The 27,038-nt window shown below is 44.0% G+C and overlaps 2 protein-coding genes across 2 annotated transcripts in view; one reads left to right on the forward strand and one right to left on the reverse strand.

Moving 5' to 3' along the window:
- The window catches only part of SNTA1 (syntrophin alpha 1), a 37,894-nt gene extending 19,040 nt beyond the window's left edge, over positions 1-18,854 (forward strand). The window contains exons 3-8 of the mRNA XM_072112203.1: positions 5,059-5,260; positions 7,620-7,806; positions 7,881-8,011; positions 13,228-13,424; positions 14,338-14,525; positions 14,784-18,854. Of these exons, the coding sequence (XP_071968304.1) occupies positions 5,059-5,260; positions 7,620-7,806; positions 7,881-8,011; positions 13,228-13,424; positions 14,338-14,525; positions 14,784-14,876 (998 nt within the window). The 3' untranslated portion in view covers positions 14,877-18,854. The remainder of the gene's footprint in view (positions 1-5,058; positions 5,261-7,619; positions 7,807-7,880; positions 8,012-13,227; positions 13,425-14,337; positions 14,526-14,783) is intronic.
- A 2,528-nt stretch (positions 18,855-21,382) lies between these two features.
- LOC140064894 (tigger transposable element-derived protein 3-like) lies at positions 21,383-26,632 on the reverse strand. Its single transcript, XM_072112204.1, has 2 exons — positions 26,467-26,632; positions 21,383-24,943 (listed from the first exon to the last, which is right to left on the reverse strand). Exons 1-2 carry the CDS (start codon positions 26,483-26,485, stop codon positions 23,166-23,168), a joined length of 1,797 nt encoding a protein of 598 aa, XP_071968305.1. The 5' UTR covers positions 26,486-26,632; the 3' UTR covers positions 21,383-23,165.
- Positions 26,633-27,038: the final 406 nt, after the last annotated feature.

Here is a 27,038-nt window from a genome sequence, read left to right on the forward strand (position 1 = left end):
TCTGGACAATATGCAGCTATAAAGTCATTTTGTACTTTGAACTTTCCAAATAAAATAGTTGTGTGATGAGTAAGTGCAGTTATTGCATCCAGATTGTGCGTGTGCCACGGGATCCAGCTGTCCGCACCTCACTACTCTCCATGTTACGCCCTGAGCTGTTTTTTCAAAGTGACTTTTCTACATTCACTTTTCAATTATTTATGGCGCATAAAGGAGCAAAGGAGCGAGAAAGGGAATGTGACATATTTCATATGTATGTGTTCTACATGTATTACTAGTGATCTACTACTATTAGTTGTATGGATATAGCAACATAAGTGCAATCTACATGTATTACTACCCCAGTGCTCTACTATTATAGCTCTAGTTACATACAGACTGTGAAACCAGAAGTTTACACACACTATATAAAAAGACAGAAAAAGATATGAAACCAGAATAAACCTTTCCCGTTTTAGGTCAATTAGGATTACCTTAATTATTTATATTTGCCAAATGTAAGCAAGAAAGAGATAATTTTCTTACCTTCCTGTAAAGTCACAAGTTTACATACAATAAGCTTCTGATTTGATTTATTGGCTACATCTGAGTTAATAGAGACACACCTGTGGATGTTTTTCAAGGCACACCTGAAACACACTGCTTCTTTGTGTAACATCATGGGAAAGTCTAAAGAAATTGGCCGAGATATCAGGAAGAGAATTGTGGACTTGCACAAGTCTGGTTCATCCTTGGGTGTAATTTCCAGATACCTCAAGGTGCCTTGTTCATCTGTACAAACTAAGAATTTCCAGCCTTCCTACCACTCAGGAAGGAGAAGGATTCCGTGTCACATAGATGAACATGTTTTGGTCTGAAATGTGCATATCAACATAAGACAAAAGCTAAAGCTGCTAAGAGGTTGTCATTATATGCATGGGCTCTGCCACTCTACAACAGAAGCCATTACTACAAACAAATCCAGATTCATGTGTGCAAATGCACAGAGAAACAAACACCTTCATTTTTGGAGACACGTCCTGTTTGACCATAATGACCATTGTCACGTTTGGAGGGTAAAGGAAGAAGCCTGACTCTGAGAACGCCACCCCAACTGTGACACACGGGGGCAACATCATGTGGTGGGGGGACTGGTGCACTTCACAAAATAGATGCATCATGAGGAAAGAACATTATGTGGCAACACTAAAGAACATCTCAAGACATCAGCCAGGAAGACAAAGCTTGGGTGGATATGGGTCTTCCAAATGGACAATGACCTGAAGCTACTGCCAAACTGGTTACAAAGTGACTTAACCTCTTAGCGCCTGATAATACTGTATGAAGAGGGGTTTGCTGCACGTTGCAGCAAACACTCGCTGCTACTAACCGTAATCAGTGTTATTAACTCTTTAATTGGCTCAATCCTCGAGGATTGTAAACCAAGCCCATGGACATACTGGTCAGTGCTCCCTCTGTCAGGACCTGCTCTTCTTATGCCCCGATTTTTCACAAAAAAAGGCTTGAGGGGCTCTGGGCTCCATATGTGTTAATGCAGTGATTTTCAACCTTTTTTGAGCCGCGGCACACTTTTTAGACTTAGAAAATCCTGGGGCACACCACCAACCAAAATAGCACAAAATGACACTAAAACAGTCACATTATACATATAGTTAATAATATAGATTCTAAATTTATTTTACTCACTCAGTGTGAAACCTGGGCCTGTTTCGATAAACACAAAAGCCATTGTAAAAAGCTGTGACTGCGCATCGCTGGGAAACAAAACACAGGGAGCTTTCCCTGCGGCACACCCGATCATGTGTCGCGGCACACTGGTTGAAAATCACTGTGTTAATGGAACCTGGAGCCCCTCAGGCTCATTTGCATAATTTGTAAAGCCTTTTTTTTCTTAAAAACAAGGGCATAGGAAGCTTAATGAAGAGCAGCTCCTGCCAGAGGGGGCCCACACCAGTATGTCAGCGTGCTGGGTTTACAATCCTTCATCCTGGTGGTAGAACTCCTTTAAAGGGAACCTACCACCACGATTCTACCTATAAAGGTAGAGCGGGTGGTAGGTGGATGTAAGGGACGTGAGGAGAGCTCTTTTTAGAGCTAATCCTCACGTCCCTGCTAACTTTTACTAAACTTTAATATGTAAATTTACTTATGCGGCTACTGGGGCGTGGAGTAGCCGGGCACGAGGCTACACAGCGCGACTACTCCACGCCCCAGTAGCCAAGTTACTCCTCCTACCCTGTGTGTTCGGCACGCAGCATCCGACAAGCCGGAGTTCTGCGCATGCGCAGTAGCTCCGGCCTCGGAGCTGTGGCTGCTCAGCCGCGGCCTGCGTTCTGCACATGCGCAGAACGCCAGCATGTCGGGCGATGGCACGTAGCTACGAGGAGCTGCGCGCCGAACACACAGGGTAGGAGGAGTAACGTGGCTACTGGGGCGTGGAGTAGCCGCACTGTGTAGCCTTGTGCCCGGCTACTCCACGCCCCAGTAGCCGCATAAGTAAATTTACATATTAGGGGAATAAAGTTTAGTAAAAGTTAGCAGGGACGTGAGGATTAGCTCTAAAAAGAGCTCTCCTCACGTCCCTTACATCCACCTACCACCCGATCTACCTTTATAGGTAGAATCGTGGTGGTAGGTGCCCTTTAAAAGACGGCAGTGCATGGGCGCCGCCATCTTTGTTGAGATTGTCTATTCCCATGACGTCAGTGGGGAGAGGCTAAATGTTGCCATGACAGCCCTGGGTCTTTGTAAGACCCAAGGCTGTATGGCCAGTGGCACATTGTAATGAATCCTATGTAAAAACGCAATATACTGCAATACAGTAGTATTACAGTATATGGTAGGAAAGATCAGACCATCAAGCGTTAAAGTACCCTAGAGGGTCTAAGAAATTGTAATAAAAATAAAATAAATTAAAAAAAGATTTAAAAAATAATAAAAATAGAAAATTTCAAATCACCCCCCTTTCCCTAGACCTGATATAAAACTAAATGAACAGTAAAAATCACAAACATGTAAGGTGTCGCTGCGTCCCAAAACGCCTGATCTATCAAAATATAAAATTGTTATTCCTGGCAGTGAACCTCTCTCCCTCTCTCTTATTATTCTGGAAATTGGAATTTAAGAAGCTGAAAGAAGAGCATATCCTGAAAGAGTGTGCTTGGTTTACAATCTTTCATCCTGGTGCTAGATGTCCTTTAATGCAGATTTTCTTCTTTTTTTCTGGCATTTATTCTGGAAATGTACAAGTAAGCGGCCAAGTGGGTGTTAAAAAAAGTAACCAGAAAACATTCAGTTCTAAGAAAAGATCTTCGAGAAGGCAAATATTTATTAAAACTGGATTGTAAGAGGATTATAATGTACAGTGTGTTAATCACTAGAATGCTGTGGATTATACATAGCAGGAAGTAAACATATTGTACACCCCAATGCATATATATATATATATATATATATATATATATATATATGAAGACTTCAGATACGAGATGACACAAGTACTTTCTTTATCCGTCTATACAATTTCCCTACATTGCGTAATGACAACTGACATGTTCTCGACTTGTTATCTACATAACCGGAGAAGGTTCTGTGACCGATAGAATAATGCTGGTCATATACATTAGATAGGTTAGTGGCCGAATGGCTTTCTCTCTGCTTTCCCTCCCGCCCCCTCCATAGACATCTATGCTAGACTTTAATCTGGAAGATGATAGTGTACAAAGCTTTTGATGAGATCATGAGGTCATGTTGAAAACTAACTCCCCGATCCTTATCTCCCCCAACCTCCGAAATATTCTTATATCATCTATGTAACATCTGTGCCTGCGTCATCCTCTGTCTGTAGAGTACAGATGAGGATGTTCAGTTCTATCTTTGCTAGTCTGAACACTGATTTACTCCTTTCCTGGCAGCCTTGGTTGATTTCCACCACACCCATCTGTCTCCTGTGAACTCTTCTCTAGTTTATTAACAGTTAATCCACTGTGATTGACAGAATCGCTCACCACCCTCATTGCTGCCCTGTCTGATATCATACTACTGATCCAATCATCTTCTGGACTGGTGCTCTGGCATCTCATATAATGTTTTATATGATTGCTCTTGGCTTGCTATTGTCTTGTACTTAGCTATCTAGTATTCATTTTGTTTTCTATATTCTATTTCTATATTCTGATTCATTGCCTGATTCTCTGATTTTCTGTTTGCCTTGTGATTTTGTACTGCATTGTCCTCTTGGTTCTCTGACCCATATTTGGCAACTATGCTTCTCTCTTTGTATAGTCTTACCCTCGTCTCTGGGGCGTAGTAAGGGATGTTGACCATTTGTCTCTTACCACTTAGGGTAGGGCGGGCAATAAGGCCAGGACAGCTGGGAAGGGCGTTTAGTCTCCAAGTCCACTGTCTTTGTCCCTGGTCAGTTCTTTGACTCTACATAACAATATAATTATAAGTCAATACCTGACACTTTAACTGGACTTATAACGTAAGTAGGATGTTGTCCCTTATGACTTGACTTCTAAAAGGTCATAGTAAAAGTATGACTTTTCTTTTTGGAAAGTGCACTAACTTGCATAAAAGTCAATAAAATATTAATTTCATTGTGTATTGGCCACTAGAATCTCTGCCAATCTGTAGTATATGATACACTTCATTTATTGGGCACCATATTTCTCGGTGAATCAGTAGTATGTAATAGATAAAGATAGGTCTGGTGTAGGAAACCCCTTGGATGTGCCCCATTGTGATATATACAGTAGTCACATAGAAATGCTGACATCAGCACTTACATCTTAATGTAGGAAAGAAGACCCAGCTATGATTTATGTATATTTTGTCGCTTGACATTTAGGCGTGGTGTTTTGGACTATTCATCATTTATGTCATGATGAAATTCAGTGCCAGGTACTAATAGGACAAGCCTCTAAATCAATGGCCGCCTACTTGTTCCCAGGCATGAGGCAATGGTCCACCTGTTATTTGTATGATACAGTTTTGACTTTAAGGTCGAATGTCTTCGAGTTATCATTCTACTGATCTCATATCTTATCTCCACAGTGAAGTATATGAAGGAGATATCTCCCTTCTTCAAAGGCTCTACCTCCGGTGGACCAGTGGGCTGGGATGGCACCGCACCAACCCCACCTCTCAAGAAGAGTTCCCCAGCCTTGCCCTCACGGGACATAAAGGATGGGAAGAGCATACCACTGAAGATGTGTTACGTATCCCGCACCTTCTTACCTGCTGATCCTGAGCCCAGGTGAGGAAAGAGTTGAGTAACCTGGAAGGATGGTCACCAGAAACATCTCAATGCTCTAAAATACAACATTGGGGCAGATTTACTTACCCGGTCCATTCGCGATCCAGCGGCACGTTCTCTGCGGTGGATTTGGGTCCGGCCGAGATTTATTAAGGTAGTTCCTCCGCCGTCCACCAGGTGGCGCTGCTGTGCTGAAAAGCATCGGAACGCGCTGGAGTTCACCGGCTCGGGCTGAGTGAAGGTAAGTGCAAGCTCCGCAACAGATTTTTTGTTTTAAATGCGGCCGTTTTTCCGAATCCGACGGGTTTCCGTTCGGCCACGCTCCCCGATTTCCGTCGCAGGCATGCCAGCGCCGATGCACCACAATCCGATCGCATGCGCCAAAATCCCGGGGCAATTCAGGGAGAATCGGCGCAAATCGGAAATATTCGGGTAACACGTCGGGAAAAAGCGAATCGGGCCCGTAGTAAGTGACCCCCATTGTATTACGAAGAGTCTAGAAGTTCTTAAGATACATCAAGTTATGGTGGTCCCAAGGAATAAGGGGACCCCTGATAATGTTAGTTCATGTCACCAGACATTCCAGAAGAGGACTTCTTCAACCCCATTATTCCAAGATAGGAAGGTTTTCCCACCAACTTCCCTATCTCTGTAGGACATAATGGTGGTCTACCTCATCTGCTCCACCATCTTTATTAGAGCTACTTTAGTTACCACCAATACGTCTTTGAGGAGTCAGCATCGCCTCAACTTTGTCTACATGAAAAATCTGAATTTTATGATATTACACAGAATTTTCTAGTAGAAGTCATCTTTAGAAAGAGGCCTATTCAGGTATCAGCGCTTGGCATCCAGTGTTTTTAAGCAAGTCCCTCCTCGAGGATTTCTCCTGTTACCTGTGGTTGGGAGCCAAATATTGTTGCAGCTCATAGCACAGGAGGAATGAGGACGTAATCCATCCAGGCCTCTTCAACCGAGATTAATGGCATAACCCCTAAGTCCTTCTGCAGGAACCAACACATATCTTAAGGCATCTAGTCATCATAATTCCTTATTTATTTTTTTTTAAAGGTGAATATTTTTAAGAATCTTTGATGAGCCTCTGAGCCTTGGAATAGTCTTGACTCCTCCTGTGCTGTAGAGATCACTTTTCAGCAGTCATCTCACAGATAGCATTACAATCATAGGTCTCACCTATACATACTGTAGATCGCACATGTTCCATTATTCACAGAAAGCGGTGTACACAGTTCTTTCCATACCCCTCCCATCACTATGACCTTTGTAGAGGTCACAGAGCATGCCCACAACACTCTCTGATAGAAGCCACCAAGTCATCTCTACTCTCCAGGTATCTCTGCTCCATGTAGCTTCTGCAAGTTATAGTTGTATTATATTTCTACGATAAGAAGAAAACTGATTATAAAAGAATATTTGTCAGTATCAGGATTTAGTTAGTGATAAAAAAAAATCTAGCATACACATCCCTTTAATCTGGCATTATTTCTTCACACTGTTGTCCACTTAGCTTTATGCAGTTAACTGCTCCTTTCCTTTGAATTAAAACTATAGTAGGGATTTTGGCTTCACGGCAGTTACTCAGAGCATAGGGGAGGGGCTTCTAACAGTTCATTTCAGAGAGCTAAGAGCACAAAAAGAAAAATGTAGCATATACAATTCCTTTAATGTGGGACGTATCTTCACACTGCTGTGCTCTTAGCTTTCTGCTTTGAATCAAAGCAATAGTAGGGCTTTTGGTTTAAAAGCAGTTACTCAGAGCAGAGGGGAGGGGCTTGTAACAGTTTATTTCAGAGTGCTAAGAGCACAAGTAAAAAATCTAGAATATACAATCCCTTTAATTTGAGGGAGTGTCCTCACACTGCTGGGCACTTAGCTTTCTGCTTTGAATTAAAACTATAGCAGATTTTGTTTTAACATCAGTTACTCAGAGCAGAGGAGAGGGGCTTGTAACAGTTCATTTGAGAAAGCTAAGAGAGCAACAGTGTGAGGACACATTACAGTTCTCTCTTGAAGAGGCTACAACCCTGGCAAATAAATACATTTTTCACTGTTCTGCTGCTACTAACAGCATACACAGATCAATACTAGGCCAATACTGAACACTGTCCGCAGTTCTAATCCCTGGTGATAAAACCATTATAAACGTGACATTTACAATAAGTACACAGACCACCACCACACCACAACTTACCTTCTGTACTACTCATATGCCCACAATTCTATCCAACAATGGCCACAGAACCTGTGATGTGCTGGTTCTGTTGCCTCCAATAAATCAGCTTGTTTTTATTGTTTTTCATGTGTTTTCAATCAGTTTTTGTCCAATGTTTGTGTGCAGGTACCTAGAGATCTGCTCAGCAGACGGGAGAGATGTTCTTTTTCTCCGAGCGAAGGATGAAGGTACGGCCCAGTCCTGGTTCAGCGCCATTCATGCCAATGTCAATGCTCTGATGCCGCGGGTCAGAGAGGACGTCAAGCTGCTGGTGGGCAAGGACGTCAAGCACATGGGTTGGCTGACAGAACAGGTAGGTCTTATCACCATGGCCAGGTGCTGGGTGCCCTCTCCTCTTGGCTTCACATCTTTCATCTTTTTTTTTAGCTTCCAAAAGATGAAAAACAGAAACTTTTGGCGATTCTCACAGAGAAGGATCTTTTGTTGTACAATGGTCTCCCCCACAGCAGAGAAGGTTTCAGTAAACCCGTATTCTGCCACCCGCTGATCGCCACCCGGTAAGGGAGAGACGCATAAGAAAGGAGGATGAGGTGGAACGGAGGTTGAAAGATTGTTTTATTTTCTGTATACGTCTTCATCTTCATTTTTTGCTGGGGTTGTGTTGGACTGTTTCCCACTTTTACTATAGAAGACCTCTCCCTCCCCTTCATCAATTCTTTGCATCCTGATAGGGGTTATCCACTTTACCTCATGTTTTTTGTGACGTGTGTGTCAGTGTGGGGGGGCAGATATTTGACTATTTACCAATATACATCTATTAATAGTTCTGCTCCGCTTTCTTGATATGTAAAGTGAAGCCTCCTGTCTTTTTACCTCATCAGTCAGACATTCCTGACCATAAAATGGCCGCTCATGGAGGGTCATGTGATCTCTATCTGTACATAAACAATCCACTTAGAGATCACATGGCCCTCCATCTTCGGCCATTTTATTGACGGGAACGTGTGGTTGATGAGGTAAAAGAAAGGAGACGGAGCAGAACTAATAGATGTATATAGGTAAATTACCGTTAGCTAATATCCTGCCACCCACACTTACACACACATCACAAAATACATGAGGTAAAGTGGACAACCCCTTTAAAGGGTACCTGTCACCAGCTTTTACACTACTAACAAACTATTCCCCTCAGTTAGGGTATGAAATGTTCTTTGTAGAATTCCCTCTTTTATGTTAATACTTGCTGTTTATCTATATAAAAAAATCATATGCAAATCAGCTGAAAAAAAGCCTAAGACGAGTGCTTTTTTGCCTGAGATGAGTCCCCTTTAGAGGCTGGAGGAGGACTTCATTTCAGACACCACTGTCTTTGGTTCTTTAGCACCTAGAACCAGGATTTTGGTACCATATACAATACAGTTGGGAATGTGATCTGCAGATAAATTCCCAATTCCACTTTGCACCTATTTCTTCACCTGCCTGTATCCCAGACTCCATAAATCACAATCCTTTGTTATATGAAAGATGAGATTATTAAGAGCGTGGTACTAGGTATTATAGATATAGGGAAATCAGAAGTTACGCTTCCCCTCTAGCCTCTAAAGGGGACTCATCTCAGGCAAAAAGTGACTCTTTTCTGCTCATTTGTATGTGGCAGAAATTTGTATGTATGTGTATGTTTTTTTTAAAGGTAAATGGGTGAGTTTAACATAAAAGAGGGAATTCTAGAAACAAAATTTCATCCCCTACCTGAGAGGGTTGGGAATGAAATTTGGTTGGTAGTTTAATGGAGTAAAATCTGGTGACAGGTTGCTTTTCAGTAGAAGCGTGACTACTCTTATTCTGTTGCTTTTGATAGGTTGAATAAAATAACCTGCTCATCTTTATGGAGCTATCACTGTCATTATTCCCATTATTCCCATATCTCTACTGTCAGATGGGCGGAACCAGGCTGTCTACTCCATCCCAGGATCACCAGAGTCTAATTAGCTCATTGGGAACCAATGCTACTGATTATTAGGCTCTCTCTAGTCAAATGGGTGGTCCTGGGCTGGAGAAGACAGACTAGCTCCTCCCATCTGACAGAATAGAGCCATAAATATTCACATTGATTGCTTGGAACTAGTGGGGACTAGGGAAAAATCTGTGAAGCATTACCTAAAAAAGCGTGTTACAGGGATGCTAGACTTACAGAATATGAGTTACTTTATTACAGTCTGGGGCCCATCCTACAGGTTACTGTATTTCCATTACTACTACTTATTATTAGTTTGAAAATTTCCTATTACAGGCAGTCTCCGGGTTACATACAAGATAGGTTCTGTAGGTTTGTTCTTAAGTTGAATTTGTATGTAAGTTGAAACTGTATATTATATAATTGTAACCCCAGCCAAATTTTTTTTGGTCTCTGTGACAATTGGATTTTATAAATGTTGGATTCCCATAAGAACCAGGATTAACACTAAAGCTTCATTACAGACACCTGTGATAACTGTTACAGCTGTTTATTGTAGCCTAAGACTAAAGTACAGTAAATTAGCAACATCCAGAGGTCCGTTTGTAACTAGGGGTCGTCTGTAAGTCGGGTGTTTTTAAGTAAGGGACCGCCTGTATTTCACTAATTACCATAGAAGAATTGATAATTTTCCAGACTACCAAAAAAATACCCATATCAAGTACATATTCCAGGAATAAAGTTTTTTTCTTAGTTTCCAGTCAATATTAACCTTTATTTTTAAGGATTTGTTCATCTCCCACTAGATGCCAAATATTTCAGTTTTTTGCTCATTAAAAAAAAAAAAAATCACTACCTTTCCTATCACTACATGTGATAGGACTGCCACCTAGTGGCAGCATGTGACTACTGCAAGTCAGTGCTGGTCGATGCCATAGAAATCATCATATTTTGCCTCATGCAGCCAAATAAGTGAAGATGTTTCTTATAATCGGCAGTTGTTTGCTGACACCAGATAAAATAAGTGGCAATAAGGTGGAACTGCAGCAATTTAGGATAATCTGTCATTGTAGTAGTGAATATGTCATGTAAGTCCATGTACAATAGGCTAATAGGGTTGGATTTTGGCTACCTGATCCCATATGTGACCTTGTAGGCCGCAGGCTACTATTATCAGGTATCCTTTTTCTATCAAGTCCAGGGCTGTGTCCGCAGGGGGTAACTGTGGTAACTTTGTCCTGGGTTCTGGTTTGCAGGGGGCACTAGTGATCTCTGATCACTAGGGTCAGTGTACAAAAGTAGGGATGAGTGGACCCAAACCGCAAAGTACACATCCGTGCTTTTAGATACCTCCGGCTAAGCAGATTCACACTGATGAGCAGACTTTGTGGGTTCGTCCGAACCTTGAAACTGAACCTGAACCAGCTGCTGACACTGATCGAGGATGTTAACCCTTTAAATTCCACCATGCACCCAGTATTATTAGGGTTAACACCTGCAATCTGACGGAGTTTGAGTCTGAACACCAGACTTCTGGTTGGTTTCTGTACAGATCCCTATGAAACGCCCGCAATCGGTGCCTACATCTATCACGGGTGTTAGCAGCCAGTTTGTTCCTTTTTTCAAGGTTCGCATGAGCGCGTAGAACCTGACCCAGTCCACTCATCACTAAAGAGAAGCTTAACTACAGCTCTGAGCTAAGCTGACATTTCCTAGAACAGGGTCTAGGTCACATAAGAAGGAACTTCATGCCCAGTGACCTCTACCAGATCCCAGTGACAATTCTCATGTTTCAACAATCCTGATGCTGCAAGGACTGTTCCATGAGGTGCAAACCCCCTGTCAAAATGGACATGCAGGGCAGGACTGTGGCAGATATGGGCATGCTGGTCAGGACTGTGGCAGATATGGGCATGCTGGTCAGGACTGTGACAGATATGGGCATGCTGGTCAGGACTGTGACAGATATGGGCATGCTGGTCAGGACTGTGGTAGATATGGGCATGCTGGGAAGGACTGTGGCAGATATGGGCATGCTGGTCAGGACCGTGGCAGATATGGGCATGCTGGTCAGGACTGTGGCAGATATGGGCATGCTGGTCAGGACTGTGGCAGATATGGGCATGCTGGTCAGGACTGTGGCAGATATGGGCATGCTGGGAAGGACTGTGGCAGATATGGGCATGCTGGTCAGGACTGTGGTAGATATGGGCATGCTGGGAAGGACTGTGGCAGATATGGGCATGCTGGTCAGGACCGTGGCAGATATGGGCATGCTGGGAAGGACTGTGGCAGATATGGGCATGCTGGTCAGGACTGTGGCAGATATGGGCATGCTGGTCAGGACTGTGGCAGATATGGGCATGCTGGGAAGGACTGTGGCAGATATGGGCATGCTGGTCAGGACTGTGACAGATATGGGCATGCTGGTCAGGACTGTGACAGATATGGGCATGCTGGTCAGGACTGTGGCAGATATGGGCATGCTGGTCAGGACTGTGGCAGATATGGGCATGCTGGTCAGGACTGTGGCAGATATGGGCATGCTGGTCAGGACTGTGGCAGATATGGGCATGCTGGGAAGGACTGTGGCAGATATGGGCATGCTGGGAAGGACTGTGGCAGATATGGGCATGCTGGTCAGGACTGTGGTAGATATGGGCATGCTGGGAAGGACTGTGGCAGATATGGGCATGCTGGTCAGGACCGTGGCAGATATGGGCATGCTGGGAAGGACTGTGGCAGATATGGGCATGCTGGTGAGGACTGCGGCAGATATGGGCATGCTGGTCAGGACTGTGGCAGATATGGGCATGCTGGGAAGGACTGTGGCAGATATGGGCATGCTGGGAAGGACTGTGGCAGATATGGGCATGCTGGGAAGGACTGTGGTAGATATGGGCATGCTGGGAAGGACTGTGGCAGATATGGGCATGCTGGTCAGGACCGTGGCAGATATGGGCATGCTGGGAAGGACCGTGGCAGATATGGGCATGCTGGGAAGGACTGTGGCAGATATGGGCATGCTGGTCAGGACTGTGACAGATATGGGCATGCTGGGAAGGACTGTGGCAGATATGGGCATGCTGGGAAGGACTGTGGCAGATATGGGCATGCTGGTCAGGACCGTGGCAGATATGGGCATGCTGGGAAGGACCGTGGCAGATATGGGCATGCTGGTCAGGACCGTGGCAGATATGGGCATGCTGGTCAGGACTGTGGCAGATATGGGCATGCTGGTCAGGACTGTGGCAGATATGGGCATGCTGGTCAGGACTGTGGCAGATATGGGCATGCTGGGAAGGACTGTGGCAGATATGGGCATGCTGGTCAGGACTGTTGCAGATATGGGCATGCTGGTCAGGACTGTGGCAGATATGGGCATGCTGGGAAGGACTGTGGCAGATATGGGCATGCTGGGAAGGACTGTGGCAGATATGGGCATGCTGGTCAGGACTGTGGCAGATATGGGCATGCTGGGAAGGACTGTGGCAGATATGGGCATGCTGGGAAGGACTGTGGCAGATATGGGCATGCTGGGAAGGACTGTGGCAGATATGGGCATGCTGGGAAGGACTGTGGCAGATATGGGCATGCTGGTCAGGACTGTGGCAGATATGGGCATGCTGGGAAGGACTGTGGCAGATATGGGCATGCTGGTAGGGACCGTGGCAGATATGGGCATGTCTTCTTCTGATACATAAATGTAGCAGTACATATGTGTTTGACCTGCAGTAGACATTGCGATTACCTCTAGTTTGGGCTTGGCTATTGCCTTCTGTCTTTGCAGAGAACCTGATATTCTGCTTCTTCTCACAGACTGGTACATTCTGGGCCTCCAAAAAGTACCGGTGTATACAACACAGAGCTGACGTTTGCCCTCCGCTCTGGCACCCAGAAGGGGGTGGAGACACATTTGTTCAGCATGGAGACACCACGAGAGCTGGCAGAGTGGACACGGGCTTTAGTCGATGGCTGCCACAATGCAGCCGAACTCATACAGGAGGTGACCACTGGTACGTATATCTATGTATAGATCTCAAAGATTGTAACAATGGGCCACATTTATCAAAAACACTGCAGTTTCCCTGTGGAGTGTTCAAAGGGCTCTAGATTCACTAAAAGTGGTGCATGGTCTTCATTAATCTGGCGCCCCCTGCACTGCTCGGAAATGTGCACCAACCATTTTCTGGTGCAACAAAATTCTGTCAAGTTGCTGTAATAAATGTGGCGCATGGACCAACTCAGCACTGGATCGTCTCTTTCTGTGCAGAAATGTGTGTCACTCTGGGCATAGTTCAGCTGCTACACATATGTGTCATGGACACTGTATAAATACCTGTGCAAGCAGTTTGCTGTGAAAAAAACCTGCAAAGTCAGACAAAAAACTGGGGAAGGGGCTTTAAAGAGAATCAACCACTCAAAAAAAACCACAAAAAAGCCTAGAAATACTCACCTCCGCTTCTCTCCATCTGGATCTCGGTGCTCTTCATCACTAGTCTTGACATGCCAGAATCACCTAGAAAAGAAACGTATAATTAGCATCTTATTATGCACGCCCCCGCCCCTCCCTTTCTAATGCTGGGAGCATGGGAGAGTGAGTTGACATCATGTGAAATCATACCTCTCGCCTGACACTTGGGGGGCGTGCATAATTAGCAGCCTGGAGCAACGGACATCTTATCCCTGTGCTCCGTGCTGCTAAATATGTGTCAAGACTAGTACAGCGGTGAGATCAAGTTGAAGATATTTCAAGGGTTTTTTTTTTTGAGTGGTTGATTTTGTTAAGTAAATGTGGGCCGTTGACCTGCTTTGACCCTGACTCCTGGGATGCTGCGCCATCCCGGAGCCCTAGTTTGATGTGATTGTAGTGGGATATCTGTACCATGTGTCCCTATAAATGCTTTTCTCCCGCTTCCCTCCGAGCAGCGTGCACGTGGGGCGGTAAAGAGTGTGCGCTTTCCATACACATTGACCAAGGATTCACCCTGTTTACCGAAGAACCTGGACTGAACAGGATCATCCATCTCCACAAACCTTTCGAGAGACTTCGCATGTCTTCTGACGACGGCAGCAGAATGTTGTATCTGGACTTTGGCAAACCAGAGGGAGAAATCGTAAGTAAAACATGAAAACTTTCCATTGATTTTTGCAGCATTGTCGTCAGTAACAAATAGGGGCACAAAGTTCTCAAATATTAGTGCCCTAAAGTAATCACTCATTGGGGCTTATTTATCAGGGCCCTGAATTAACCGCAACGTCCTGCCCCGCAGCGCCTGCATAACGCCTCCTAATCTGCAGCAGGTCACTGGTATTGGCAAAAAAAAAATTCATATTCTAATTTTTTTTTTCTTTTTTTCTCTTCTTCCTTATAGCAACTGGATCTTCATTCTTGCCCCAAAACCATCGTTTTCATCATTCACTCCTTTTTATCAGCCAAGATCTCTCGTCTCGGCCTTTTACCTTAAAGTAAAGAAGGAAGAAAAAGAATCCGGAGAGGATAAAGTGAGAACCTATACGGTCCATGCACTGACCCCCAACGTGAAGGAAGAACAGATTGACCTCTAGGCTCAGAGACTGTGAGAATGTGCTGGATGGCGCCCCCTAGAGGCTGCGCCCGTCTCTACCAGCAGTTTAGTGCCTTATGTGTAGTGTGAGTTTGATGTCCACATTTACAAAGAGATGATGGAGGGGACTGAGATATTTGTGCCTTCAGCTGATCCCTACACAAGCTGCAGAAATACATTGTAGTCTCTTTGTGGTTTTTATTCTAGATATATATAAAGCTATATATATATATATATATATATATATATATATATATATATATATATATATCCATACAGAGTTCAGAGCAGATATATTTAATTTTTATTACCAATTTATAGATCTCTGGTCCAATGAGTGGCAGCTTCCTATTGGCTTGCACAATCGGCTTGCCATTTATTAGTATTGATTATATCTCTATAAAGGGGTCTTGGAGCCATGTTGTAGGCAGGTCCAATACTAAGACTTAAAGGAATTCTCCAGTCATACAAAGAGGGAGGAGCATAGAACTCGTTTTCCTTGGATTCCTAGACTCCTCCCTTCAGGCCCTGCACAAGGTATAATTCAATGAATCGACTGTGTCTGAAGTGTTCCTTTTTTCTTTAGAAACAGCGCCACCCTTGTTCATGGACTGTTCTGGTATTGCACGATGTATATAGAAAAGTGGAAGTCAGCTCACCTGGAGGCACAGCAGTATATAACCAGGAGTCTAAGCACGGATTCTCTTTGATCCAAGTCCAAGAACTATCCAGCTGCACAGACACTTCGGTTTTAGATAAAAACGTGATATTTTCTTTATTGAAGTACAAACAGGAGGTATACAGCCAAGCAGAGGGAAACACACACAGAGCCACGGCTATGGTCTACGCGTTTCGGAAAACTCCTGAATCATGACCTGATTGGGCATGTGAGCAGGTGTGATAAATGTCGCCTGATTCTTATTGTAGGGTGCACTACGGGTGCTCTAAAAATAAGAATCAGGCGACATTTATCAGAGGTGAAAAATAAACAGGCATTAAATATATCTATGGCGTCCAAACACTTCCAAACAGCTCATGCAGGTGATTGTACAAATTTCTCTGTGACTGCCATAGAAAAAGTATTTAAACCTATCAGAGGTTAAACAGAGAGAGTTTTTGGATTTTTTGCTCTAGCCACAAGAGTGCCACAAGGATTAAATAAAAGGCAAGACATGATAGATCAAATCTAAAAGCTCATTGATTATCCTCTAACTTCTCTCTGTTAACATCTTTTTTCTTGGCAATTCCATAGTTGTTGTTATCCCATTCTTATATGTGTAACACTATTTGTATTAGATTTTATATGTATATGTTTCCCATGTTAATTTTAACAGGTCATGTGACTGCAGGTAGTTGGGATTTATTCACACCTGCTCACATGCCCAATCAGGTCATGATTAAGGAGTTTTCTGAAACGCGTAGACCATAGCCGTGGCTCTGTGTGTGTTTCCCTCTGCTTGGCTGTATATCTCCTTTTTGTACTTCAATAAAGAAAATATCACGTTTTTATCTACATCCGGAGTGTCCGTGGAGCTGGATTATTTGCATTTTTTATAGTTCTGGTATTGCAGCTCCATCCCATTTCTGCCCATAAATAGGGCACAAATCAAAGTCTGCAGCTAAATACTCCTCTAGAAAGGATGAGACTGCTTCTTTAGTGTCCCCTATTAGTAATAAGTCAGTACCTGATCCCATAAAGAGAATCTGTCAGCAGCTTTGATTATGCATTCAAAGTAGTAGTGTTGTTAGTAGTAGCAGCAGCAGCAGCAGCAGCAATGTAGCTTCTTCAATTGTGCTATTGTGCAGGTGGCATATCCTCACACTGCTGTGTTCTGAGCTTTCAGCATTTTGCATTTCAGCCAAAACTGAAAACAGATTCCCTTTAATAACCTTTGGAACCCTGGGGAAGTGTTCTGCGAGATCACTGCATTGCACTGTTCCCCGGACCCTCTGCTCTGCTGTGATTTGTAGTCAGAAGTGACTCAGAACAGAGGGTGAGAGATATGCTGGGAGATCTCACACACCAGTGCACCATGTCCAGCTACAATCCTGGAATCTAAATAGATTTGTCACAGTCCTTCTGCTACTAACAACACACAGGGGCAGATTTACTTACCCGGCCCATTCGCGATCCAGCGGCGCGTTCTCTGCTCTGGAATCGGGTCCGGCCGGGTCCGCCGTCCACCAGGTGGCGCTACTGCGCTGAAAATCTTCTCAACGCGCCGGAATGCACCACCTCGGACCAGGTGAAGGTAAGCGCTCCCCAAGCGACACTTTTTCGGTTTTTAAATGCGGCGGTTTTTCCGAATACATCAGGTTTTCGTTCGGCCACGCCCCCTGATTTCCGTCACGCGTGCATGCCGGCGCCAATGCGCCACAATCCGATCGCGTGCGACATAATCCCGGGGCAATTCAGGTACAATCGGCGCAAATCGGAAATATTCGGGTAACACGTCGGGAAAACGCGATTCGGGCCCTTAGTAAATGACCCCCACAGAGTATGGTAATGCAGATCTCCAGGACCACTAAACTGGTGGTAATCCCTTTAATGGGTCAGGGTTGATACATCCAAGAGGTGGCACAAGGGAAACTGTATTATTTTTAATGCTGGAAAAGAAACAATTTATATATATTTTTCCCAGGAAATTTATTGTGGTTATTAAAGGAAATCTACCATGAAAATCCATCCTGAAAAAACAGGGACACTTACTCATAGATCCAGGCACCGGGACTGTGGTCATCTTTTTATATTTATTATCCAAGGCCTCCTTCCTTCTAATAATCTTTGTAGGCTGTTACACTGTGCAGGATCACATCTCCACCTCCCTCCTACTCCCTCTGCACTTCCCCCATCCCTCTGCACAGTGGAGGGGAAAACTTTCTCCTGCATAGTGTAACCCAAAGCGGATCTACAGCACAGAGGGGCTCTGGTAACACCACCAGAGCCCTACTGGCTCATAAGGATAATGATAAAAGTTGATTTTAGAAGTGTGAAGGCCATGGATAACAAATATAAGAAGATTACCACAGTCATGGTGCCTGGTGGATTTTGATGGTAGATTTCTTTTAAGACTTCCTAAACCAGCAGCTTCCTTGTACAGAGTAGATCTCATGCAGAAGACTGTATTATGGCTCAGTACAATATATAAGCTGTACAGAGCCCTTATATGTGCCTGCAGTAGTGGATTATAATACAGGTAGTTCCACGGTAGTCCAAGCTTTCTAGGGGGCCCATGGCCACCCAAACCACCCATCAAATTTTAGACTGAGAAGGACCTTCCCCATGAAATTCTTGTACATCTGTTGCTGTTTTCAATACAAACTTACACAAGAGCCATTCAAGGACCTTTGAAGGTCCTCCAAAGGTCCTGAAACCTTTGAACCAGACATACATCCTCCATTCCCCAAGAAGCTGATTCTAGTACCAGATGTAGGCAGTGATTCCAGACTTGTAGGGGCTATAATATTCCTACAGCCCAGGGCCCATGGTGGTCTTATCCGCCCCTGCGTACCTATACAAGTGAATGGAGCAATGAGACATGTAATGGTTATTCCTGATTAATTCTGTGGAGCATTATAGAGCAGTGTGCAGAGGTATATCAGGTCTACACAGTGTAGCCTGTACTGCGCACCTATACAGTACATGCCCCATGCACACAGGAGACCCCGACCCTAATGTGCGTCTACATGGCAAATATAAACATGAAATTTGGGAAGTGAATTATACATAACTATACATATATACAGGCAATACACACATTGTCACATCCTCATTGATCTCGCCTCTAATCTGATGTTATTCGCTCTATCCAGTTGTTAACTGCACAATAACTATTTTTTTCTGGTTTGTTAGAAGAATAAATACACCAATAATACAAATAGTTTCATCTTTCCATATATTTTGAGAAACTGAATTTACTATATGCTGACTATAGGAGGGAAGGCTGCACAGGGGAGTGTTGTATTTTATACACAAATGCCTGATACAATCCCAATATAGTAAATTAGGTTCAGAAAGTTTCATATATAGTAAACACTTCAAATTTTTTCTTGCATTAATGGATACGTGACATTTTTTAATTCACAGCGTGTCCATTTTTTTGCAGGGGTTTGTAGGGGTTGCAGGGAAAGATTGTACACAGTGTTCTATCAGCAGGCAGCATGTTATAGAGCAGGAGGAGCTGAGCAGATTGTACATAGTGTCCTATCTGCAGGTAGCATGTTGTAGAGCAGGAGGAGCTGAGCAGATTGTACATAGTGTCTTATCTACAGGGAGCATGTTATAGAGCAGGAGGAGCTGAGCAGATTGTACATAGTGTCTTATCTACAGGGAGCATGTTATAGAGCAGGAGGAGCTGAGAAGATTGTACATAGTGTCCTATCTGCAGGCAGCATGTTATAGAGCAGGAGGAGCTGAGCAGATTGTACATACTGTCCTATCTGCAGGCAGTATGTTATAGAGCAGGAGGAGCTGAGCAGATTGTACATAGTGTCGTATCCACAGGTAGCATGTTATAGAGCAGGAGGGGCTGAGTAGATTGTACATAGTGTCCTGTCTGCAGGCAGCATGTTATAGAGCAGGAGGAGCTGAGCAGATTGTACATCGTGTCCTATCTGCAGGCAGCATGTTATAGAGGAGGAGGAGCTGAGCACATTGTACATAGTGTCCTATCTGCAGGCAGCATGTTATAGAGCAGGAGGAGCTGAGCAGATTGTACATAGTGTCATTTCTGCAGGCAGCATGTTATAGAGCAGGAGGCACTGAGCAGATTGTACATAGTGTCTTATCTACAGGCAGCATGTTATAGAGCAGGAGGAGCTGAGCAGATTGTACATAGTGTCCTATCTGTAGGCAGCATGTTATAAAGCAGGAGAAGCTGAGTAGATTGTACATAGAGTCCTATCTGCAGGCAGCATGTTATAGAGCAGGAGGAGCTGAGCACATTGTACATAGTGTCCTCTCTGCAGGCAGCATGTTATAGAGCAGGAGGAGCTGGGCAGATTGTACATAGTGTCCTTTCTGCAGGCAGCATGTTATAGATCAGGAGGAGCTGATCAGATTGTACATAGTGTCCTATCTGCAGGCAGCATTTTATAGAGCAGGAGGAGCTGAGCAGATTGTACATAGTGTACTATCTGCAGGCAGCATGTTATAGAGCAGGAGGAGCTGAGCAGATTGTACATAGTGTCTTATCTACAGGCAGCATGATATAGAGCAGGATGAGCTGAGCAGATTGTACATAGTGCCCTATCTGCAGGTAGCATGTTATAGAGCAGGGGGAGCTGATCAGATTGTACATAGTGTCCTATCTGCAGGCAGCATTTTATAGAGCAGGAGGAGCTGAGCAGATTGTACATAGAGTCCTATCTGCAGGCAGCATGTTATAGAGCAGGAGGAGCTGAGCAGATTGTACATAGTGTCCTATCTGCAGGTAGCATGTTATAGAGCAGGGGGAGCTGAGCAGATTGTACATAGTGTCTTATCTACAGGCAGCATGTTATAGAGCAGGAGGAGCTGAGCAGATTGTACATAGAGTCCTATCTGCAGGCAGCATGTTATAAAGCAGGAGAAGCTGAGTAGATTGTACATAGAGTCCTATCTGCAGGCGGCATGTTATAGAGCAGGGGGAGCTGAGCACATTGTACATAGTGTTCTATCTGCAGGCAGCATGTTATAGAGCAGGAGGAGCTGAGCAGATTGTACATAGTGTCCTTTCTGCAGGCAGCATGTTATGGAGCAGGAGGCACTGAGCAGATTGTACATAGTGTCCTTTCTGCAGGAAGCATGTTATAGAGCAGGAGGAGCTGAGTAGATTACTTATACTTCTTAATTGTATAGAGCAGTGATGGCTAACCTATGGCACTGGTGCCAGAGGTGGCACTCGGAGCCCTTTCTGTGGGCACCCAGGCCATCACCAGAGATGACTCCAGGTATCTCCCTGCAGTCCCAGACAGCCCAGGACTTGCTGTGCACAGAGCTATTATAAAGTGACAGGGCTACCTGGGACTACTGCAGGACTGGGAAGTGTGGACATATCTGGATTATCATTGTAGTTCCTGCTCCGGCCCTGACAATTCTTCCAGTTTATGGGACCCTGGAGGGAAGCTACAATGATCACCAACTTTATTCTATTTTCTGCTTTATTAGTGTCCTCAAGTGCTGGTATCAATGAAAGCTGTGATAGAGCAGGGAGTATAAACCACAAATTAAATTTCTGTGCTGGCACTTTGTGATAAATTCGTGGGTCTTGGTTGTAGTTTGGGCACTCGGTGTCTAAAAGGTTCGCCATCACTGGTATAGAGGATATTATACAGCAAGAGTAAATTGAGTGTCAGCTTCCCCCTACATGCACTGGTAGGACCTCCCTCTGGACACCTAGAGTTAGCATGACTTAATTATAAGGCAGAGAAGACTCCTTTATGGATACAACAGGGAATTTTATTCCAACATTAAGGAAAAAAAAGCAGGAATGTCAACTGAATACAAAGTCTCTGCACATCTATATATAATAAAGCCGCTAAACATAATCATCAGATAGATAGTAAAACAAAGCATCAATACTGGTCAATAGGCAGTAAAATCACAGTCAGTATATAACAATCACCAGGATAGCGGCCGGATATATCTGCAGAATTTAAGCTGAATTTCATTCAATAATTTTTTGAAGGGCTTGTCTAGGTGTTTGCATCAACTTATGCTAGGTTTATAATAATATGCTAGGCTAATAATAATAAAATGCTAGGTTTCTCTGCTGGGACCTCCATTAATCAACTAACAGCTCAGCAGCAAGTGCCCCATCTCCCTGCAGCGCCACCACAGGGGAAATGAGGCATTACATGATACCCCCAGAGACGTAAACCCTCAGCTGATTGATGAAAGAATCTTCATTTCTCAATGGAATTTCCTAGAAATGGGTGTCATCCATGCATTAAAGGGCCGGGCAGCAGGCCCATAACAGACAGGTGATATCCAAATTGCCTTTAATTGCCAAATGGCACAATATTTTGGAATGTGGCAAACTAATTTACTAAATTCAAGTGGACTGTGATATGCTGCCCTTATACAGAACAGAAGAAAATTGGGACAGGTCGGAATTAATTTGTTGATTTGAAGACCTACTCTTCGGATAAGTCGTTACTAACAGATTGGGGTCTAATCAGTTTTTACTGGAGACAGAAGTCAAAGGCTCCGTCCTCTGTGCAGTGGATATACTGGAGTACTGCAATCGTTCCCAGGGGCATAACTACTGTGGTTGCAGCCATAGTGACTACAATGGGGCCCTCAGTCTCAGGGAGCCCCGGCATCTGACCTTACACACTAAAGACTGGTGAATGGGCTCCATTATATACATATTATGCTGCACATTGTACATCATAATATGTATATAACAGTGAAATCTTCCACAGGACACAGCTGTGTCGGGATTCAGATAGGAGATGTCAGGGGAGGAGACGACAGGACGAGGTCTGCAGTTACAAGGAAAGATATGTGCCCTCAACCTCCCTAAGAGGACTGCCTGGTGAAGGGGGGCACAACTCAGAAACCTGCTATAGGGCCCAGCCTCGCCTAGTTACACCCCTGACCCTTTCCCTATTGTACGTATATCCACATGGCAATAGAGATATTTGCTTTGCCCCAATACACTGGGTAGATTCTGCCCTGAGGATAGGGCAACATTGTCAAGAACCCACCAAAGCCTTGACAATCCCTTTAAGATCTATAATGGTGTCTTCATGGACTTATGTAATACAGTGACACCTCTCATACACTGGCCACCTCCTATGTGTGGACCACCCCCTAAAAGACCACATTCCTATGCAATTTTGGGTGGTTATCTCAAAGTTTATTGCTTTAAACTTGTGAAATCCTTGTATTCCATCCGTTTATACCATGTGAATAGCAAGAATTCAGATTTAGGTCACATAGGAAGAACACTGAACTTTATGGGGTAGAGTTCTGTTTGAGTAAGTGCATTGCTAATATGATAAAAAGTTTGTAAAATAAAAAAAATGGGGGGGGGGGGGGTTGGTAACGTGTTAGTCCTTAGTCCTAACACATCTTCTCTCTATATATTACATGCAGACATGTGGTTATGGTTTCGATTTCTTTAGTAAAGTTTACTCTTTCCGCTAAATTATAGACTCCGCCAGGCTTGAGTGGAAAAGACACCATATGTCTCCCATTACACGTCATTTACTACAAGATTTGGTTATAATTGGATTGGTCAGACATCTCTCGATTTGGCTCCGCAATGCACAGAATATACTCATATCTTGGTTTTCATTGCACAAAAACCTCTGGATGATATCACAAGCTTCTGTGATCTCCTCCACATTCACACACTGTCTTGGGTCTTCAGACTTGACCACAACTGTAGGTTCCTCAGTGCCAGAGAGTTTTGGATAGGACTCTGTACCACTGTACGAGGCCTGCTCCTCCTTGGATGAGAAGTCAGCTTTTAGTTTCTGATTGGGATATGTTGGTTTTTTAGATGTGGTTTCAAACCCAAGGCTTTCATCACTCTCTTCCTTGATTGTGAGTGTTCGGTAGGAGACCAAGCCTGAGGTGTAATTTGGGTTACTACTTTCTTGTGTAATGGGGAATGAAATGTCTTTGTAAGATCGAGCCTCTGATGGATCACGTGTGACAGAGCAAAGAATTCGGATGCCTTCCTGTTTTTGAAAACTGGACTTTATAGTATGGGGTTTGACTCTCAGCCAAGCCTTATTCATGGTGTAACTAGCCTCCACTAGTGATATCTCATACATTTTCTGGAGTAGAGATACCTCAGTCTTTCTGTTTGTGCTGGTCTCTCTCTCTTCTTGCAGTCTCTCGAGAAGAAGTTCTCGATAGAGATGACTGAATTCATTGACCAGATCCTCACCAAAGTGATGGTTGGATGAAGCATGTTCGTTGGGAAAGATACACAATGAGATATTTCGGAGCTTGATTTTTGGTCCCGTATTGTGTGCTGTAAGTGCCAGGAGAATTTTTCTATCTTGCCTATCAAGTTTTGTGTCCCAGTTGAGAAGCCACTCTACAAGCAAATGATCAGTCATATGGCCATTACTACTAGCTTTGAGGGACACAGGGGAAAGGCATTGAGTTCCAAGAGATCTTGAAGGAAGGTTGTGAGTGACAAGTAATTTCAGTCTTTCTGTCCCATTTATGTTACAGCAGAACCAGATGCAGACTGTTTCCTTTGGCTCACCGTTCATCCCTTGCTTTGCCAGAATTCGAAAATGAAAAGGTGAGCCGACAGCGCAGAAAATGTCTTGTAAAGGGTAATCTTTAGCAATTCGAGCAAGCAAAGCAGATCTACTTAAGACATCTACTTGAGAGGCTTGACCACAGAGCATGGACACCATATAGTCATCCCTTTCTCCTTGAATCCATCCACTAGGGTTGAAGTGACTCCCAGTAAGTCGTTCTTCTGCTCCACTATTTAGTCCCAGTCTCACCAGGTGCGGATCTCTTGGTATAAGTTTTACGTACTTACTTTGACCTATTGTCCCAAACCGTCTCTCCCCTGGTAAGACTTCTGCCCTGTAGAAAAGTCTATACCTTTCTTTCCACCTCCACAACCATCCATTCGACGGTTTAAATTGTGGGCATCCAATTTCCTGTGCAATAGCCTCAGCCTGTCTCATAAGTATAGGGCCAGAAATGGGCAATTTGTTGGCCTTGGCAAAGAGTAGCCACTCCAGAAGAGCCTCGTCGACCTTGGCATGCTTAAATGGCCGATTACGTTTACGGCTCGGGTTCTCATTATGGTTCCAACGTTCTAAAATTTCTTCCCTTTTTTTCATGACGCGGCTTATTGTTGACTGTGAAAGTCCCATGTTCCTCGCCACCGAGGACTGTGATGCTTTAGGTTGTTGTAGAAGTTCTAGTATCTTCACTTTTTCCGCAAGGGTTGAGTCTCGCCTCTTCTTGTAGGTTTGCACACGATTAACCGTACCCATTTCTAGAATAAAAAGAAGGGTCAAAGTAATATCTTGTATCACAGGATGTTACTGGAAAACATGATGTGAGACTAGTAACTAGATCTCTGATAATAAGCAGCTCTGGCTTGTATGTGACTGAGAACATACCCCTCAAGCAATGGAAAAAAATACTTAAAGGGCATCTAACACCAGGATGAAGGATTGTAAACCAAGCACACTTACATACTGGTGTGTGTCCCCTCTAGCAGGATCTGTTCTTCTTCTATCTTCTTATTTCCTGGTTTATAAGAAAAAAAAGGCTTTACAATTATGCAAATAAGCCTTAGGGGCTCCAGGCTCCATTAACACCTATGGAGCCTGGAGCTCCTTAGCCGCGTTTGCCTAATTTTAAAAGCCTTTTTTGTTAAAACCAGGGAATAAGAAGATAAAAGAACAGCAGATCCTGCCAGAGGAGGCACACACCAGTATGTCAGTGTGCTTGGTTTACAATCCTTCATCCTAGTGGTAGATGTCCTTTAAATTCAACAGAATTTTGCACTCAAAGGAAAGATCTGGCCCACTCTAGAACCAAAGGATTATCTGTTGGCCTAGGCTAAAACACAATATTAGACCCAAGGGGTCCATTTTCACAGCGCCATACATCCAGATATGAATAGGCTTCAAGGGGCACCAATCTGGGCCTGGCGTAGAAAAAAATGCAGCCGACGACTTTTCATATATGAGTCCACCGGCGCAGGGACAGTAACACCCTCCACTCGGCCGGCCATGCCCCCCCTCACGCCCCCACTGGCGTGAAGGTGGCGGAGAGGACAAAATAATCTAGCAATAAGCTAATGGCGTGGCACAGAGGTCCTGATGAATATGCCCAAGATGTCCAAATACAGACAACCTAATTTGAAGACTAATTCAGTCTGTTTCTGGGGGGGGGGGGGATTATCTGTTGAGCCCAAGTAACAGGTTCCAACACTGGCTGTAGACCAAGTTTTTGTCTCAGTTTTTGTCATGTGACTATGGCAGCCAATCTCTGATGGGGTACCTTGTGACTTATTTATTTTTAGAGGTCTAAAAATCACCACACCCGTTAAAGACCCTTTACTCATGTCTCTCGTCGCCCCCGTTCCTGCACATGGAGCCATCACTGCTGATCCCGTATATTGTTTCGGGAACGGTGACATGATGTGGATGGCATATAACCATCGCCTTCCACTGGCCTCAGCGGTTATGTGCTATCCCCAGGACTGTGACCCCCTTGCAAACAGGGTACCACAAATTTGTCTATGGTGGGCAACGCCTTTATAAAAGTCCTGCAAATTATTACTATGTATAATAAAGTACATAATATACCAATAACTACAAACACATTTGAAGCCATTCCTCATCTATTTAGGAGCAGGTGATGTTACTACTCCACAATCCATTACATCTGTATCCAATATACATCCAGCATAAATATAACTGCAGATCTGTGGACAGCAATGTTCTTAGAAGATCATCCATTCATCTATCCTTTGAGACGGAGAACAAAAGACAGCCTTATACCTACCTGCCTGACCGGCGGACATGAGTCCTGGACTTTTTACAATCAGACAAAGTAGTCGCTCCTTTGATTCTAGGCCCTGCTAGAATCCGTTCAGAGACCTGCTCTGCCCCTGGAAAGGAGTTGAATGAACCTTCCCAAACAAGCCGAGAGATCCGGAAGAGATTCCTTTGCAAAGACTTATGGGGGAATTAAATGTACAGCTGTACTGCTGTGGTCGAATTGTTAGAGTGTTGCTGGGGATGATGGGAACCCCCTTAAATTACCCCCATCTCCTGTTGCTGTGTATTACCGATCCTGGATATTTCGTTAGATTCCGGGGAAGTTTATGTCTATTCTTAGTAATATCACACAAAGAGGCAGCATCGGGGCTTGTCAGACACTCACCGCAAGCAAATTATTAGGAGAGGGGTGGCACTTTTGGATATTACAGATGTCCCTTGTAGAAGGACATATATAGCAGTCATCATGTATCTAAGCTGATGTATGTCTCCCTGGCTTTAGCTGACATCCTGGTCCGCAGTAGATGAACATACTTTTAATATTTTGTAAGCCTTAGATGCCCCGAGACGTACAGT

The sequence above is a fragment of the Engystomops pustulosus genome, chromosome 6 (assembly GCF_040894005.1).
Source record: "Engystomops pustulosus chromosome 6, aEngPut4.maternal, whole genome shotgun sequence".
Taxonomy (NCBI): Eukaryota; Metazoa; Chordata; class Amphibia; order Anura; family Leptodactylidae; genus Engystomops; species Engystomops pustulosus.